At 35.3% G+C, this 18,761-nt stretch overlaps 1 protein-coding gene across 1 annotated transcript in view; it reads right to left on the minus strand.

Moving 5' to 3' along the window:
- Positions 1-18,761, minus strand: part of LOC141447108 (opioid-binding protein/cell adhesion molecule-like) — a 771,975-nt gene that overhangs the window by 388,033 nt on the left and 365,181 nt on the right. Inside the window, exon 3 of the mRNA XM_074114310.1 lies at positions 1,551-1,640. Within this exon, the coding sequence (XP_073970411.1) occupies positions 1,551-1,635 (85 nt within the window). The 5' untranslated portion in view covers positions 1,636-1,640. The remainder of the gene's footprint in view (positions 1-1,550; positions 1,641-18,761) is intronic.

Here is an 18,761-nt window from a genome sequence, read left to right on the forward strand (position 1 = left end):
TGAATCCCGCGTATGTCTACATTCTGTTTAAAAAAATATTTTACTGTATTAAGTATTATGAGTGACTGCATACGCAGGGTTTTTTTCGGAATTCCGCTTTCCTAAAAAGTTATTAACGATTGGTGCGTTTTAAATGGATCACCCTGTATAATATTTAAGGAAATCAAATTTGAGACAAAGCTATGTCTTGATAATGAAAGTATGATTAATATAGCGAAAATTAAACGTGGCGTGATGATTTGAGTTCGTAAACTGCAGTCGAGCTTAATTGATTACAAGTAATGATTTTATTTTATGTATCTCTCAATCATCCAAAGTGTAGTTTCTTTGAAAAGGTGGGGATGACGGTATCCCTCTATATTCCAGAATTTTGTACTGTCTTGCAGTGGTAAGAGCTGTTCTATTATTACAATGTGTGTATCAAGACAATTATTGAAAAAATATGAAATCGATTCTTATGGACGATAAGTGTTAGAAATCGATACAAATGCAATAAGAAACCTATTGATTTTTTCAAGACTATGGACAATTATCGAAACGCAATATGGAGGTGAACTGGAATCAGTATTCTCTGAGCCACAAACAATTAAACTCATTTTAATTAGGGCAATGTAGTTTACATTATTTGTGAACACATCTTTTGAATTGTTTAAAATATTTCCAAAGCCTAATATTTGGCAAGGAAACTTTCAAATAATTTACCGAGTTAAATATTTCCATTTATTAAAGTTTACAAAGTAAGCTGTATTTAAAGAGCTTAAGTTTAACAATATAGTTGCAACTTTAGAATAAAATAGAATGTCTTATTATAATATTGTTAAACAAAACACCATTTTCCCAAATTTTCATTTTAACACTAAAAATAACAAAGCACATATACGTCTCAAAAGTGAATTATTTACAGTAATTGTGGTAACCTTTTAAAATTCAGTAGATACAATACATTTTAGATGAGCTTCTGCGTATATTGGCAAGGCAAGAAAGCTGTCTCTAGATTTAAACATAAAAATGGCTACCTTTTGTTCCAGTCTAAAACTTCCATTATTGTAAACTAACTTGCTATTCGATTGAAAAACAATGCTACCTAAAACAATACTTTATAACCTTCAACTATAAAGAAAGAAAATTCATAGCATTGCTGTGAAAGGAAAATTTAAACATTCATGGATAAAAACAAACTTTTCAAATATGTTACAAAACTTCCATATAAGCACTCTACTAAATGATGTAGAATATAATGGTATAAATTTGAATAACATTGTCTAAGAACGTAACCTCACAGCTTTCTTAAATTTTTAGTGAACAGTTAACAAAACGTTTTGTTACTAAACAAAATGTTTAGATAATGCCAAAAACAGAAGCTGTAGCTTGGTTATATCTGTAAAGAAAACTGTTTGGGTCTAGATTGGTTTTATGTCCAGCACTGATCTATACGTATTTTCCCCTGTATTGTATTAGAATTAAAGCATTTTGGATTTCAAAAACCTAATGAACTTTAAATAGGGCATAAAATGCTTTTTATTTTAAGTATTAAACAACAAAACACTTACCAACATTTGCTGCTTGCTTGTCTTCCACACAGACAGAGAGTAGTATTGCGATCAACGTTATCACTGCCACATTTCCTTCGGCCATAATACCTGAAAATAAAGTCAGAATGAATGATCGAAGAAAAACTTAAAAATACAAAGTTAAAAAACTAAACTTTTTTAGCTTTTATCAATGATCTGAATATTACAAAATTTACATTACAATATCATAAAATATAAATAAAAGATAACTTTTTCGATTGAATTCGAATTTGTTAAAAAGCGTTATTATTTTATTGAAACATCCATAAGGCAGTGGAAACATTGTTTACCATTAAACATACAACAGCGTGAACATTCAACAAATGAACAAAACTGGTTTAAACGTTAAAATTTTAATTGCACCTATGTTAAAAAAGTAATTATATCGACCAGTAGACACAAATGGCAATTAGCGAATCCAAGCTCTGAATTAACATTCACCAAGTATATTTTATACTAGTTAATTTATTCAACTTCACCTTCGCTCGTACACGTAAGCTGAATAAATTTTCTATTCATACGATTCACACATTATTCACAGTAATAAAATCCACCTAATTTGATTAATAGTACAATGACCTTAATTCAATTACAATTAGCTTTCTGAGGAAAGATGTTATTTCAGTCAGCCTTTACCTAGCGATGATGTGACAAAGTAGGGGCGAAAAAAACTATTATACTTTAAATTATGTACTTGTATTCAATACTGCTAATTAAAAAAAAACTAGGCCAAGGCCTAGTTCATGTGCTATTTAAACAGAGTACCACGTGAAACAATTCATAAAACTACACAAAGTCCAAGCGCAGAACAAAGAAATAAAGAAAAAGTAGTTATAAGGTAATAATAATGAGTTAATAATCATAAATTAAGACCCCACGGTAGCCGAGCGGTTAAGAGACTAGACCAGCAATAGATCAGTATTGTTGGTTAGTAGGTTCGATTCCCCCGGTCAAGGCCATGGATTTTTATTTAATGTTTAATATAAGAAATTTATAGTAAAATATGTTTGCTAGTCGCCTCCGTCTACAACTAATTTGGTAGTTGGACGTTAAAGCCTTCCTGAAAAAATAGGCATTACTTTATTTATCTTAATAATATATAACTATACATATAACATGAAAAATATAATTGACAACTTCATTTATCAAAAAATATAATCAATTATACCTACCATTAGATATAAAGAAAAAAATAAACAAATGAATTCTGACATTTAATTCGAGTTTATAATTATTATTATTAATTATTATTATTATTATTATTATTATTATTATTATTTTGTTTCTTTAAATTCAAAAACAGTGAAGTAATTAACTATTAAATATAATTACTGCCTCCAAGTTTTCTTTTACAAATACATTAAATATTTACATAAATGTACTGTTTAAATTATGTTGCAATAGATAACTAAAAATTCAATACTTCTTAGAGACATGAATGTTTACTTATTCTAAATAGAATCCACAAAAACATTTTCACTTCAATCTAATGTTCACTATGGTGGATGGTAAAATCAGGAAACCCTCTTACTTCTCGAAACAGATTTCTAAAGTTCGAATCAATTAAAACTTGGCGCAATAACTCATCATCTATACTACTATCTAGTTGCTCTTGTTCTCTCCTTGTTCCATCTCAACTGAAATTAATTTTCTCAACTGACATTTCCTTTAAAATTGAACTCTATTCTTTCATTTAGATAGGAATAGCGCTTCACTTCGGTAAGTACATTAATTTCAATTTATAATAGAGAAGGATTTCTGTATAAGTTTTTTTTATTATCTCAACGCTGCAAAATATTGCGAACTAATATATTTTTCTAAATAAGTTATTTATCGTAAGTTATTTTTTCTTTGAAAGTATATAAAAACAAAAAAAAAAGGATTGTAAGAACCCTGGCATTTCACCTATAATAATAATAATAATTTTTTTTTTTTTTTTAAAGAGGGGTGAAATGCATCTTACGCACATTGTGCCGGACTCCCTCGCGGCCTACCGGCTAAAACACCCCCCTACTACCAGGCCTAGCCTGGATTCGCTTGTGCAGCACTACTTCAGGCTAGGCTCCTGTTCCTTACCCACTAGGGGTTATCCTCCTCTCCATCCATGTCTCTTCTTTTAAGGGTTAGAACTGCCCTTGTAAACATCGCCACAGCATTCCACTGCGCCCTGCCACAGAGCATTATGCTTTGGAAGCGCTCAGGAACCCATTGACCCACTCTTTCTTCCAAATCTCTTCTGATACGACCCCATCTTTCGCACTCAAAGAGTGTCTGATGGGCGTCGTCTCTTATTCCTGAACAGTGGGGGCAATTTCCCACCGACCGCTTCCCTATCTTCTGGAGAAACTCCCGGAAGTAACCATGGCCACTGAGGAGCTGGGTGAGGTAGTAATCTACCTCACCAAAACCTCTACCAACCCAACTTCTGACATCTGGGAGCAGAACTGCCGTCCATCTGCCACGAGTTTCCCCAGTCCACGCATCTTGCCACGCAGCCATTGTGCGTTCCCGCTCTTCTCTGTAGGCTGCTGCTCTATCGGCCTCCCACCTTCTTTCAAAGAGCCGTTTCCTCTCACCGGCCAGTAGCGCCACGGGAATAACTCCCGCGATCACCAAAATGGCCGGTTCAGAAACTGTTCTGTAAGCGGTGGCAATCCGTAACGCGCCAACCCTCTGTACCCGCGCCAGTCTCTTTCTGTATACCTCCTTCTGGAGCGCGTCCGCCCAGATCTCAGCCCCGTATAGCAGTAAGGAGTGCGCTACTCCCATTAGCACCATACGGTTATGAGCCCTCGGGCCCCCTGCGTTAGTCAGTAACCTACTTAACTTTCCGACATATTTTGATGCCTTATCGGCGGCCTTCTGTAATTGCTTGCCGAAAGTTAACTTGGCATCTAAGGTTACTCCTAAATACTGGACAGCGTCCTGTGAGACAATCGTCTCTGTACCCACCTTGAATTGGAAGCCCGTCTCAATCCGTCTCCTGGTGAGCATTACGACCTCTGTCTTCGCCAGTGCCAATGACAATCCGTGTGCCGCCATCCACCAATTTACCCTGCGCATAACCTGGTTTAACTTCAGCTGGGCTACATTGAGGTCCCGCGCCGAAATTAGAGCTGCTACATCATCCGCGTATCCTATCAACAGCGTTTCCTCCGGTAATATTAGCCGAAGTAACCCGTCGTACGTTATGTTCCAGAGGTCAGGTCCTAGAATCGAGCCTTGCGCTACTCCGGCCGTAACATTCATGGATCTAACCCCTTCCTCCATCTGATATACTACAACTCGGTTACTGAAATAATCACCTAAGATCCGCTGCAGATATGTAGGGATCTTGAAGTCCTCTTCCAACGCGCGCATCGCATCTACCCATCTCAGCGAATTGAACGCATTTTTAACATCAAGGGTGACTAGCAGCACTATCCTTTGCAGCCACTGGGAGTGATCCTCCGATCTTTCCACGGCTCTCACAATTTCCTTTATCGCGTCTAGGGTCGATCGGCCAGCCCTGAAGCCATACTGCCTCGGTGACAGATCTCCTGCCGCTTGCACATATTCAATGAGTCTTCCTCTAAGGAGCTTTTCGTACAGCTTCCCAGCAGTATCAAGCATGCAAAGTGGGCGGAAGAATGTGGGGAGTGATCCCCCTTTCCCTTTATCGATCAATACTAGCCGCGCCACTTTCCATCTGTCATAAAAAATTCCAGCTTTTAGGCATGCGTTATACATTCCCAATACTAAGTCAGGATGCTGCTGAGCAACTTTCTTCAATATCTCGTTGGCAATGCCATCCGGGCCAGGGGCCTTTCTGGTTTTTAGGGTACGTACTGCACCCTCCAACTCTTCCTCCGTAAACAGAACGGGGGTCTCTATTTCGTCCCAAAGCCTAGCTGGCCTTGGCGGATGGGAGGGAAACAGCGTTCTCACAATCTCATCGACGGTCCGAGCATCCAAAACTGGCTGCTTCATAAAACCCGTTAGCTTCTCCATGACAATCTTATACCCCCTACCCCAGGGATCAGCGTCAACCTCATCTTTTAAGGCATCCCAGCAGCGATTCTTGCTTCTGGCTATTGCCCTTCGCAGTTCCTTCTTGGCCAATTTGTATTCCAGAGAGCGACTAAGCGCCTCTGGCCGTTGCCGTGCCCGCTGGGCTCTTCTTCTTTTCTTTATGCAGATTTTACGCAAATCCGCAATATGAGTAGTCCACCAGTATACTGGCCGTCTACCTCGCCAGGGGGCCTTCTTAGGCATAGATTGCCTACATGCCTCCTAATAATAATAATACAGGGAAGGGATTAGCTATGAGGTTAGCATACTGGACTCCCACGCGGAGGTCCCGGGTTCGAATCCAGCAGCTGGCCCTTAGATTTTCTCTTCCTAGGAGCTTCTTACAGCTCACTGTCCGGTGATGGACAGTGTTGTCTGTAACGAGAGAACACTGTCCGGAGGCCGGCAGTGCACTGGAAAAAGCTCCGGGCGCTAATGACCTCAGCTGTTGATGCGCCAAAAAAAAAAAAAAAAAAAAAAAAAAAAAAAAAAAAAAAAATAATAATAATAATAATATAAGGGAAGGGATTAGCTATGAGGTTAGCATACTGGACTCCCACGCGGAGGTCCCGGGTTCGAATCCAGCTGCTGACCCTTAGATTTTTTCTTCCTAGGAGCTTCTTACAGCTCACTGTCCGGTGATGGACAGTGTTGTCTGTAATGAGAGAACACTGTCCGGAGGCCGGAAGTACACTGAAAAAAGCTCCGGGCGCCAATAACCTTAGATGTTGACGCGCCTTAAATCATAAAAAAAAAATTATAATAATAATAATATATAAAAAAAAAAAAAAAAATTATAATAATAATAATATAAATAATAATAATAACAATACCGTACCATTCCAAGGGGTGACATTCGTCTGGGTGCCAGGGCACATAGGTGTGTCCGGCAATGAAAGAGCAGACCAGGCCGCTAAAGAAGCTGCCTCTACTACCTCTGAAGATGTCATCCCTGTACGTCCCACTGATTTACAAGCCTATTTGAAACTTATTATAAATAGAAAGTGGCAAGTTCAGTGGGACAACATTAACGAAAAACTAAAAGAGATAAGGCCACTCCTCATTGCCGAAAGAAGGCCGAGGTGCCCGCGATGCCGAGAAAGGCTGACAGTGTCACACGTGTTGGAAGGGTGTCAGGCACTGCGAACACAGAGAGAAACAGCAGGCCTGCCACATGACAAGCGCGTTATCCTTCAAGAGGGTTCTCCTTACATCAGGAGGCTATTTACGTATCTAAAACATATCAATTTATATCTTAAAATTTAGGTTAGCAATTAGGTTAATTTATAGGTTAGTCCTTTTAGAGGGGAAAGGAATATCGAGTACTTTCCCCTAGTGTGAATGCCTTGGATGGGTGTATTGTATATAGGTGAGAATGTATTTATTAGTATGAATGTATTTATTGGTACGAATGTATTTATTGGCGTGAATGTATTTATTAGTTTGAATGTATTTATTGGCGTGAATGTATTTAGTGGCATGAACGTATTTATTGGCGAGAAAGTCGTATGTCTGTTTAGGTTAGGTTTTTTATCTCGGGGTTGAAAGAAATTTTATACGAGTATTTCAACCCCATTAGGTTAATTATATTTAGCTCTAGTTTATTTTAGGATGTGCAGGAATATTAGTTCAAAGTACTGCACATCCAACTGCTAGTAGAGTAAATAGCCTCCTCGGATTTAGTATTCAGTAAAGCCCAAGCAAATAGTAAACCTAGAAATTATAATACTTTTGGTTTTGCCTACAATAAATATAATAGAAAACATTTAAAATTATTAATTCAGATTTAGATATGTAGTATAAACGTTAGTTTAATTAAGGGATGTCACAATTATATTCCACACTCCCCCTCGTCGACAATGTCGATGAAATAAGAGGGGATGTGTGGAGACAATTTTGCGGACCCAGGCTCCACCCTACCTTGTTAAGCAAGGTGTAGTGATTGGAAGCTATGGGTCTACACATGTGTCATCCCCGCTCGTGTAGTATAAGGAAATAAGAAGAACTATGATAGTGGGCGCTAATGACCAAGATGTCGATGCGCCGGAAAAAAAAAAAAAAAAAAAAAAAAAAAAAAAAAAAAAAAAAAAAAAAAAATACCGTACCATTATTCCTAAAACGTTTCTCTTACAAACCTACATACATAGTACATAAACACCGCTCTTAGAAGCACCCTAAATAAAATATTTCTTCCTCCCAATCAAAAATATCTAAATTACTCAATGGATTGTTTACTTTCTTGAAAATGGCTTTCAGGATTTCCTACAAACTCCGTTTGATAGATTTACGTATAGCTATTATTCTTATAATTTGTTAAGCAGTTGTTTAGTGGGTTATATTTCAATGTAAATTGTATGGCTTTATAGACAGAATAACCTTTGTAATAATCAAATTCTTCTCGAAAATTTAGAGATTCAAGAAAATTTACGTGTTAGAAATTTTAAGAATAGTAGCAAAAGAAAGTTATTTGATGGTTCTCTCTCCTCTTTGCGTAGATTGCAATGAGGAGGAGGATTTCAAGCATATAATAATGATATGTCCACGTTATGTGGTAGAAAGGAAACGAATGTTTGAAGACATATACAGGTATTTGGATGCACCATTTCGCTACGAAGACATAATATTCTCCACCAACATCTTATGTGCTTAAATCTGTAGCAGAGCTAGCAGTGAAATATGAATGTATTTAAAAGTTATAGCCAATTAGAATGAATGGAAGGAAATGATTATTACGTGATTTTTAATTTCGGTTAAGCTATAAGGATGGCCGGAATATAGAGTACTGATCCATCCATTAGTTGTAAGGTTTATGTAAATAGTTGTATATAGTAGAGGGATGAATGTGTGAAGCGAATGTATTTATAAGTCAGAATGGAGAGTGATATTCTATTGATAAGCACCTAGACGATGCTGGCTGTATGGCGAAAGCCAATGCCAAAAAAAAAGGCAAAAAAAAAAGTTATTTGGTTTTTCATTTACAGATATTATTTCGACAAACCACTTTGACAACGTAGTTTAAAAGCGTACAATGATGTAAATAACATTGTAAATAGTCTTGTTGTTGATCAGTAAAAACATTATTTGTTTACAGCCGAGGATTGACAGTATTATAGTCGCTTGTATTGTTTGTTTGTTTACGACGAGATTTTTGGGCGATTTACTTGGTTATTAAAAGAAAATAGATATGTTTACTTCAAATTAAGCAATTGTAAAGCCTTTGAAAGGTACATAGTTCTTCCTTGTAGAGGGTTAACAATTAAATATTTTATCCTTAATAGGAATGAGGAAAGAATTCTGTTGCAGACGAAAATAAAAGATGAAGTTTAAGGCTAAGAACCCATTTATTGTTTAGCGCTATAAGGTGGTTAAAAATTAAGGAAAATATTGACGAGTCACTGGATGAGGTGAAAAAAGCGAGCTCCTCCAATCCAGGGTTAAAAGGCATCTAGCTGCCGTTTATATTATTATAAAAGACTGAAGATTATTGATGAGGTTTGCTTTTTTTATTAAGCCTTAAAGTTGCTTTCAAAGTAGCATAAAAAGTAAGGAAGCGTAAAAATAAAGCTGTAAAATTTTGCTAACGAGTTCATGAAGAAAGGAATAAAAAACTTTTTTGAACAAAAGTAGGTAACTTTTAATTTATTCAAACAAAAGTTTGATATTTTTTAATTACATCACGAATTGTAATGAATTCTCTGTTTAAGGCTATGATTAAATCGACAACATTGGTAAGTAGATAACTTTTTTATTTTTAATTATTAATTAATCATAAAATTAATTAATTTAAAAGGAATCTGTTTTTAAAGTTTTGTCTTTAGAACACTTTTCAAGAAGTTTTAAGATCTCTAATTAGGTCGCTAATTACGTCATTAACAGAATACTGCTAAATAGACAGGAAAAAGAAGTGGAATTTGCATTTTCTGTTAAAGAATTTTGAACCAAAAAAAGTAACCTTCCGATTTTGATGATTGTAACCTTCAAAGTATTGGCTTTAGAAATTCTTCTACGTTTTTTTGAGCTCGTTTGCTCCAAAGGATTGCCTCAAAATGACACCTTCAAGTGAAAACTCAGTTTTAACTTTGATACTATTGCAATATTTCTTTTTTATCAAAGTTTTTTTTTTTTAATCTTATGGCAACACTGACAGGTCTTAGGAAACTAATAGTCCACCGATTATAATCTGAGCATATTCTTTTATTTTTAATATTTTTTTTTTCGTTTTCTAATTTTTTTTTTATGAATTTGCGACAGCAACGATTGTTGCAACAAGCAAATGTGATATTATGTAATGTCTTCAATTAAGATTGGAGAAGGCACCCAGTGGCGACACTCCATTAACGTGAACAGATCACTATACTGTTAAGAGGAGAGTAGATCGCGGGGCCATCTTCTCTTCAATCTCCTTGGAGGATTGCCTGGCAATGTGGAAGAAGATAAGTGTTCAATTAAAGGATTAGGATGAGCTGCTGTAAAGGAATGAAATTTTAAGAAACGAGTTTTAGTAAGGTCGTTAATGAAAGGGATTTTGAGGTTATTATGAATGGTGAGGTTAGAAATATAAATGTGCAAAGGAAATTAGAAATTAGATTTTTGATTAGAAGTCATAGTGATCTGCTTTTTTTTTTCATGGTAATTCCATTAAGGACACTTCTTGTAAAAGAAATGGTTAATATTCTTCTAAAGAACCGCTTCAATTCAGTAGTAATGAGAGGCGAGTGTTGGTCTAGTGGTCAAGAGCTTGGCTTGGTGAGTGGAAGGTCACCAGTTCGAGTCCCGCGTATGACGACTTTTTATTTGTTAGAAAAAAATTGTTTATAGTAAAGTATGAGCTTCCGCTCCAGTCCACGACACCTTATTGGTAGTTGGACGTTAAGCTCCGCCCTGAAAAAATAGGTGATTACTTTACTAAAGCTCTTAATGGGCTGGCCCTTATTTAATATGTAAATTTATTAATGTAACGTTGAATTCTTAGCAGCGGGAGGTACTTTAATGAGAACCAAACAACTAGAAGTAAGTATGAGGTGTAGAATGAAGAAATAAAGAGTTTAGATCCTTCTATCAGAATTAGCGTAACTGACTATAATAAAAGAAAAACCTCTTCCAATGAAATAATTTTAGATAAAATATTGTTGAAATATTAGGATGATATTTTGTTTCTTTGTCTGAAAGGAAATAACTAAGGTCATCACTCTTTAGCCTGCTGTGCCAAGGTTTTCACCACAACTGCTATATACCATCTACCACACCGGCAAACCATTCTACCAGGAGGATCCAATTACCCCAAATGAGTTGGCAAATTGTATAATCCCTTACCTCCACTTCTTCCTAACTTACTAGCTCCTTCGCAAACTTTTTGGCCCATTGCCTTGAAAGGAGCTCGACAAAAACAAAAACCAATGTAGTAGTCTGTAGCCTGGGTCTTTCTAACCCTTTTTGAAAGTTAAATTTACTCCACTAATTCTTTGATATAATTTATAAATAATATTACCTTTTCATTTAAGGTAAAAATAAATTGTGAGAATAATATCTCTTTCTTAAATAATTTCAGTTTTTAAATTTATTGACCGTTTGACCTTGAGGTTAGAAACTATTTGTTTTTCAAAAACTTCGAAAAAGGGTAATTCGTGTGAGACCAAACATCAAGAACAAGTGGGTGTTGCACCACGATAATGCTCCTTGTCACACAGCAATTTCAATAAACGAGTTTTTGGCCAGTAAAAACATTCCTGTGGCTGAAGAGCCTCCTTATTCGCCTGACTTGAGTCCTTGTGACTCTTTTTCTCTTCGCGAAGTTGAAAAATAACCTCAAGGGAACTTATTTTGGGACATTCGAAAACATTCAAACGGCTGTAACCGACCAGATCAAGGCTATTCCAGTATCGGAGTTTGAGCACTGCTATGAGGAGTGGAAGAAACGTCTCCAGCGCTGTGTGGCTTCAGAAGGAAGTTATTTTGAAGGTGACAATATAGAATTGTAATTCTTTTTGAATACATTTTTTTTAAAAAATCAGTCTCATTACTTAATTTACAGACCTCGCATTTCAGGCGAGTCTAATATCTAAGACCACTCTCAGTATTCTCTCGCTACAGACAACATTGACCAGCTGAAGATCAGAAAATCTAAAGTAGGCAGCTGGATTTCAAAACATGCTTTCCTCATTTAGTAAATCAATTCCCTTCGCTAGAATCGTCAAAATAAATTTAATGAAAAGTCTAAATTTTGTCTGTTTATTTCTGTAGAACTAAGTAAACCGAATATAAATAAACAGTAAACAATATAATGTAAAACATAATGTGGTAATGTAATGTTTATAACTAACTTAATATTCAATTAGTGTGTGGAGCGTAAATTTATGTTGTTAACGAGAATGTTTACTAACACGTAGACATATATAATAGTCTTCTTGAAATTTTATAGTCATTCAAATAATTTACTTTTCTGTTATTATATTGTAGTTGTTGTTGTTATTGTAGTTGTTGCTGCTGTTATTGTTATTATTTCAATAAAATGTTCAAATATGTGTCAAGCAAAATACGATATGTATTATATTACCAATTCAGGCCTTTTGTCAAATTATTTTTTTAATTTATTTATCACAACTAAGTTCTAAAAAACAACTTTTTCTATTTCAAATATTACTGTTTAACATTGCACACACTCCCAGCACGTGAAGTGGCTATCCCACTGAGTAGATACTCCCAGAGGTTAGGAAAGTCAATTACATTTCTAGCTAAGGACTGGGATTTAATTTATATTGCGGTTTTCCTCATGTTCAACTCAGAACCTAAAATCATTGGAGTCGTTGTTTCTATGAAACCCAGCCGCAGTCGCAAACAATTGGGCTAGTAACTAATGCTTGCGCCTAGTAGTTCAGTATTTCATTCTCGAAGTATGACTTGTGACAGACCACACTCCTGATGGATTTATAGACGCCATATACTGATGATTTCTGTTCATTGTCTGAAGCATTGAGGCGCAGTAATCCAGGATATATGCAGGCAACCCTGTAAGGTGAACAGGAACAAGATGGGACAGAGAAGGGATCAAGTATAACCAGATTGCGTTCCCTATAATAGAAGATTGAGGACATTGGTGCAGCCATATACCTACGCCGAACTCTTGGCGACCGGCTAAAACAGTATTTGCTAGTGAAGTGACCGCTAGTTCTTCGCTACAGGCGAAGGAGTTCATCACGGGCTATTAGCCAAGGCTGACTGCAGAATTAATCCGTCAAGACCGTGGGGCTATAAGGATAATTGTAGGACTATTAACTGGGCCACTGCAGTCTCAGAAAACACATGCATCGCATGGGCCTGGCAGATGATAGACTTTGTAGGTTCTGTCAGGAAGTGGTGGAAACGGGCACAGCACTTACCCAGGAGCCGCTCTCCAGAATTAAGAGTCTGATTAAACCGATGGTTTTAGAGAGTGAGCTCTAGAGCGGCAGAAGCCAAAATAGATCAATGGAGTCGCAGTGGCATAAGCCTTGGGCCGCCCTACAAGACCGCTAGTTGCACTGCTTGTAGTAAAAAAAAATTAACGTGGGGCTGTGTCACGGACACGGCCGTGTGTTGTACGTGAATAAGTTTACGTAACGGGTAATATTTTAATATTTTTTATATAAAATATTTTTATTTATGTATTTAGGATGAAACAATGTGTCTTCATAATCGACGATCGAACACAATCTATGCCTATATAGTCCATTGCCGATGTAGAAGCGATTTCATCATCCACTTGCATAATTTCAACCGCCCCAGCTGCAGATGTACTGGATGGACACCATCGTTGATCCGCTCGGCCGCATTCATCCTTGTACGTTCCCGGCCCAGCTTGACTCGGTCATATGGTGTTTTATTATTACCATTCGATTGTTCTTGAGAAGCCCTTTCCAACCGTGTACGATCTCTGTATTTGGTTTTGGCTTTTCGACGCGTATAGGCCGACATATATTTTTGATATTTTTTTATTCTAACACCAGTATATATTCATTGTCACTATTTTACACTAATGATTTATATACAATCGATAGATTGTGACGACAGTTGACGATTAAAACTTAAACGAACATCGTAGCTTCTCCAAGTCAAAAGTTATACTAATTGCAAATCTCGATACGCAGCAAAATGATCTCAAAATGGCGGCGCTTTCCCTTCCACCGCGCGCGATGCGTCACAGTCCTCGCTTATCGAAATGAATTCTTTTATCCTTTAGCTATCCAGTGGTCTAATTTAATTTTGGATGTAGACGATAGATTCGAAACTATAATGCCAAACTGTATCCCCCGATTTTGTTATCATTAGGTTTTTTTGGATTGCCTCCATATGATAGCAAATTTAAAGACGTATTCACGTCAAAAAAAGTGCTTATTTAGACGTTAATAACCCTTATTAGCCAACAACAAAAACTTCCTTTCTACTTCTGGAATTTACATTTCAAAATTTAGATATTTGAAATTGATGGACGAGCCGCCATTTTGACTTGAACATAAGGTTGCTTGCTACATTGGGCCGCTTTATGAATCAAGTCTGTTATATCAATGAAAGCTAGAAATTGTCTTCAAAAATGATTATTATCTGTTAAACGAAATTTAAGTTAACAAATACAAAAACAGAAAAAGAAGGATATAATTTAAATGATATTTTTATATTTTTTATAGATACCAAGAATTGTATCACGTAATCAATAAAACAATGAGTATAAATTTGGCAATATGAAGAAAGAGTCACGTGGGCTGTAACGCACACTACGCGTTCACCATTCAGTATTGCTGGCTGTACGATTCTCCTCTTCTATAGTAAAGATCTAACCTTCTTCTTTTTACACCATGAAGACTATTCTAGTGTCTGGGTGTTATCTATATATTTGCCTAAGGCAATATCTTCTAACTCTCCAATTCCACCATAACCTAAGTTAGAAGTACTAGTTCTTGTATTATTTGAGACTCCTACATCCTATTTCTCACGTTCCTGGCGTTTATTTGAAAGCTAAGTCTTATAGTTTCTTCAACATAGTTTTATTATTACTCATGGTTGATTGTTCCACTACTATTTTTGTCAGTTCAAATAGTAACGGAACTTTTTTTTACTTGATGGCCCAATATTTTTGATCATTAATTTCAACAGCTTTTATTTTGGTTTTCACGGGGAAATCTAGGAAATATTATATATAATAACAAGAAAAAGTAAAATCCACTATTTTTTTTATTAAAAATAAGTTGAAATTGCACGATGCAATTTTTATGCAAGTAAGAGAAAACTCCTTGCTTTCAATGGACCGTCGAGTCTGCAATCACAATTTACAATCATTTCGTTACTTTAAGCTGAATAAAATCTCTAAAAACGTGATCTTCAAGTGTTTTAACCGAAATCCTATAAATCGATTGCTTTTATACTATAACAATTATACTATCGATATAGTAGCGGGGAAGATGGAGTCATCAATTATTTCCTCTTTAGATGCAGCAGATATATAGTTCTATCAGCACAAAAATACTATTTCCCTTGTACCGCTAAAAGTATTGTATTTTAGCTATAATGAATCCTGATGCGCTACAAAGCATTTATAAAATTGATTAGAGGGAATAAAACAGAAATAAGTAGGATCTAGAGAGACTCCACAGATTTCATATTCAATATACACTCTCACTAAATCTACTAAATACAACACACTAAGCACCCAACACCAAGTTACAAGTCATATTCAGTTACCATTGTATTGTTTCTAGGAAGGAATATGAGACTGCAGAGTTACTATTCCTTGTACCAAATGAACGTTGAAAAAAACAGAGCTAGTTTTTTCGTCCAAGTAATTGGTAAATTGAAGCATTAGAAGCCAACAGTAGCTGAGTATACCAATATGTTGGTTTTAATCTAGCCCTTGCAAACAATAGATGGTTAATGGTGTAAGGTATTTAACCAGTTAAGCGTGGAATTTAGATTTAAAAAACCTCCCACAGTGTTCGGAATTAAAATCAGACAGAGTGACGTGTATACACGTCGAACGCAGGGCAAAACAACTAAAAGTTTACAACGTCGTAATAGTCACTGCAAGCGACTTTTTCTGCAATCTCTGGGGGACTTGAGATTACAGAGCATTCCGTGCTCATTCAAAAATCTTGCACCGCTTCACGTAATGCATTGCGTAGTTTACTAGATACGCAAGAGCTTTTACAAGGAAGAAAAGAGCTTTGGAATTCTGTGCAAAATGAAATCATGGTCGTACTGAGGTCTGAATCTCTATCTAAGGTAAAAAACGGGCATTGCACAAGATGTTGAGAGCTTCTATTTGTGTGCCTAATTCTCAATCTCTAATGCGGAGACCAAACATGTACCAACCGCTTATCATTTGGCTGGCTCCCACCGCAGTTCTATTGGTAAGATAAAGGAAACATCCCACCAAATAATATTCTTATTGTATTTTATTAAAATTTCGTGTTTTTATAGTTAATGGCAATTTTATATTTTTCACAACGAGTATACACGTCGTAATAGAGATTTCGTTTGACGTGAATACACGTCAAATACGCTTAACTGGTTGAAACTCGCAAGTTTTAACATCAGATGAAGGTTTTATATAGTAAAGTAGTGTTTTACATAGTACTATATAGTTTTATATAGCAAACTAAAGTAATCGTAAAGTAATTCAGGCAGGGCTTAACGCCTAACTACCAATTAGGAATCGTGAACGGTGGCGGAAGCTCATACTTTACTATAAACAATTTTTTTCAAACAAATAAAAAGTAGCCATACGCGGAATTCGAACCAGTGATCTCCCAAACACAAAGCAACTCTCTTAACCACTAGACCAACACTCCACCCTTTATTTTTATGTAATAAAGTGACAAACAAAACTTTTGCGGAAAAAAGAAGATATTCTTGGCAAAAACTTATTTCTGAAAATTCAGAATGGCAGCAATAATCTCCTTAACCAGTAAAGGAGTGAAACAAGAATAAAATTATTTGGTTCTAGGTTAGCGAAAGTAATTCTCTTTAACTAGCGTTGACATAACTCCATGAATAAAAAATTAGATGCGACGTTCTCGAAATGTCAACTGCTAAGTGGAACCACTCTTTTAATCTAATAGCATCTATTTTATATATATCCTTATTTTTCCTACAACCCTCAAAATGAGATTATTCTATCTGCTAGATTCATTGTGCAGAAAAAAGATAGTTTTATCTTTAATTCACATTTTTGTTTTTTATTTTCACTTCAATTTAAAAAAGAAAACTTTTCAAAACTTTTCAAATTCTATTATTTAAATTTAGAAGTTAATTATGTATTAAGATGTTTCATAAATATTATTTTTCAAAAGATATTTCTATGCATAAATTTATGTTAATTAATAAGAGTAACATAAAATTAAATGTAAATTATAAAATAAGAATTTGAATATTTCTTTTAATAATAGTTTATTAAAAAATTAAATCTCTATCAGGCTTACGGTATTTTTTTATTTATTTTTGGTACCTCCATTTCGATTTGTAACCTACCACGGGTTAAGGTTATAGTTAAGTTGTTATTAACCGCTTGGCAGTGGGAGCATTATTTTGCATAGTTTTATACAGAGAAATAATACATATTTAAAAAAATATTTTTACTCAATGCAACAAATGATGTTTATCCGTTGTCAATTTAAATGGCCATAAGATGAAGAACAGTGTTGAATATATTTACTCGAGAAAGAATGGCTAACAGTGAGCAAATGTAGAAGAAAAAGTAAAACATTTTTGGGAATCAAGGACAAAAGTATAATAATACTGTTTTTCCTAGAATCAATTCAACCTCTTTGCAAGCAAGATGAATTGTTCCTAACATCTAGAGCACGTAAAGATCTCACTAGAAAGGAAACTGCGTGTTTCCCACACATACATATCAAATATTATTTCTAGAATATTTCCACATAGACACAAGCCAGAAAAAAAAAAGTATAAAACTTTTCCTTATTTCTTACAAAAGCCATTTGCAGTTTCCTTTATGGCTTTAATTGAATTATGGGATGCGTGTTAGGCTTTCCAAATTAAGTTTATTGTAAGTTTTGTTCTAAGAAAGAAGAAAAATATAGACACAGCGTTAGTAACATCTTCATCTTTTCAGGAATTAGATCCCTCGGAGAAATTCTACTTAGGTAAAAGAATAACTCTATACTTTATAATAATGAGGTAAGTAAAAAAATAAAAAACTTCATTTTGCATTTAAAAACCTGAGGACATTATTTCATGAAACTTTGATGCGAATGTTTGTTGCCTTCAATCTTTTCCCTTAGAAAAATATGATCTTAAAATCGGTTCGGTTTCTACTTTAATCGTTCATTCGTTCAATTCTTACCCAATTTTTTAATTTAAAGTATTCACCAGAGACAAATCTTAATAGCGTAAGGTTTTTATCTAAATAATAACTAATCAGGTAAATTAGATAAAATCATATAATTTGCATGTAAAATATTTATTTTTTTAAAATTTTCATTTACTTTTAGTAAAGAAAATGAATCACATTTTGTGCAGACTTTTGATTTTAGTTCTTACAGAAGATAATCGTTTTGAAATCATTAGCTATCATCCTAGAAAAAGTACATCTAAGGGCACAATTATTTAATCAGTATTTTGTTAACATACTGTACTCAAAGACAAAGAGAAATATCATACCATAATATAAAGATGGCAGGTTAAATAATTTTAAAAATAGGACAGGGGAGAAAAATTTGAATTATCTGATAATAGAGACTACGAGGCAATTTATTTAGAAAATTTACAAATTTAATATTTATAGCTCGGAACCGTCGCGCAGATTGTGTCAGGAAGAGCAGAAAAAACGGCCTCTCACTTGCTGTTCGATAGCGTTGCAATCGAGTGGTTGCGCTATGAAACCTTTGGATCTTTGAAACCTAAGGAGTAGCGCAAAAAGAACTAGTAGGAAATGTCCTCAACCTCTTTAGTAGGGAAGGTTTCGTCTACTAGATCCAATGGGTAAGGCACAATAAGCCTCTTGTGGCTGCGGTGCCGTAGGACATAGGTCCTGCCCCGCTTCTGTAATCTCTAATCTGTAACGGTCCTTTCAATTGAACCATTTCGACCAAAACTTTAGCGACCTCTGTTGGTTTTGACTTCAAAGGATGTGCAATTGTTAAATTCAATATT

This window comes from Rhodnius prolixus, unplaced genomic scaffold (genome assembly GCF_049639745.1).
Source record: "Rhodnius prolixus isolate KJV_2025 unplaced genomic scaffold, Rpr scaffold_7, whole genome shotgun sequence".
Taxonomy (NCBI): Eukaryota; Metazoa; Arthropoda; class Insecta; order Hemiptera; family Reduviidae; genus Rhodnius; species Rhodnius prolixus.